General features: G+C 34.0%; 1 protein-coding gene across 1 annotated transcript in view; it reads left to right on the top strand.

Moving 5' to 3' along the window:
* Window positions 1–356, top strand: part of SMC1 (structural maintenance of chromosomes 1) — a 6788-nt gene that overhangs the window by 2358 nt on the left and 4074 nt on the right. Inside the window, exon 6 of the mRNA XM_017616706.1 lies at window positions 223–351. Within this exon, the coding sequence (XP_017472195.1) occupies window positions 223–351 (129 nt within the window). The remainder of the gene's footprint in view (window positions 1–222; window positions 352–356) is intronic.

The following is a 356-nucleotide window of genomic DNA, read 5'->3' as shown; positions in this document are numbered from 1 at the left end:
GCTTGGTTGCAATTAACTCGGAAGTATATTGCAGAACCCGCCTGATAAATATTCTTGGCATATTAACTTATATCCCAAACAGTTTAGATATGAATTATTTTCCAAAATTGTATCCACTAGTCTAGTTTGTAATACTATTAAGCCTAATTTCTAGTCTGTAAGATTGTAAATCATATACCGAATAAAGACGAATAATAATAATAATATACCTACATATTTCAGTACGATCGTATGATAAACATGTGTCAGCCAACGCATAAACGTTACAATGTTGCCGTGACCAAAGTATTAGGTAAATATATGGAGGCCATTATCGTTGATACCGAAAAGACCGCAAGGCACTGCATTCAGGTAAG

Source organism: Rhagoletis zephyria, unplaced genomic scaffold (assembly GCF_001687245.7).
Source record: "Rhagoletis zephyria isolate East Lansing unplaced genomic scaffold, Rhagoletis_zephyria_1.1 Rzeph_scaffold_01257, whole genome shotgun sequence".
Taxonomy (NCBI): Eukaryota; Metazoa; Arthropoda; class Insecta; order Diptera; family Tephritidae; genus Rhagoletis; species Rhagoletis zephyria.
Note: the sequence above shows the minus strand (reverse complement) of the source record. Positions and strands in the feature narration are given on the sequence as shown.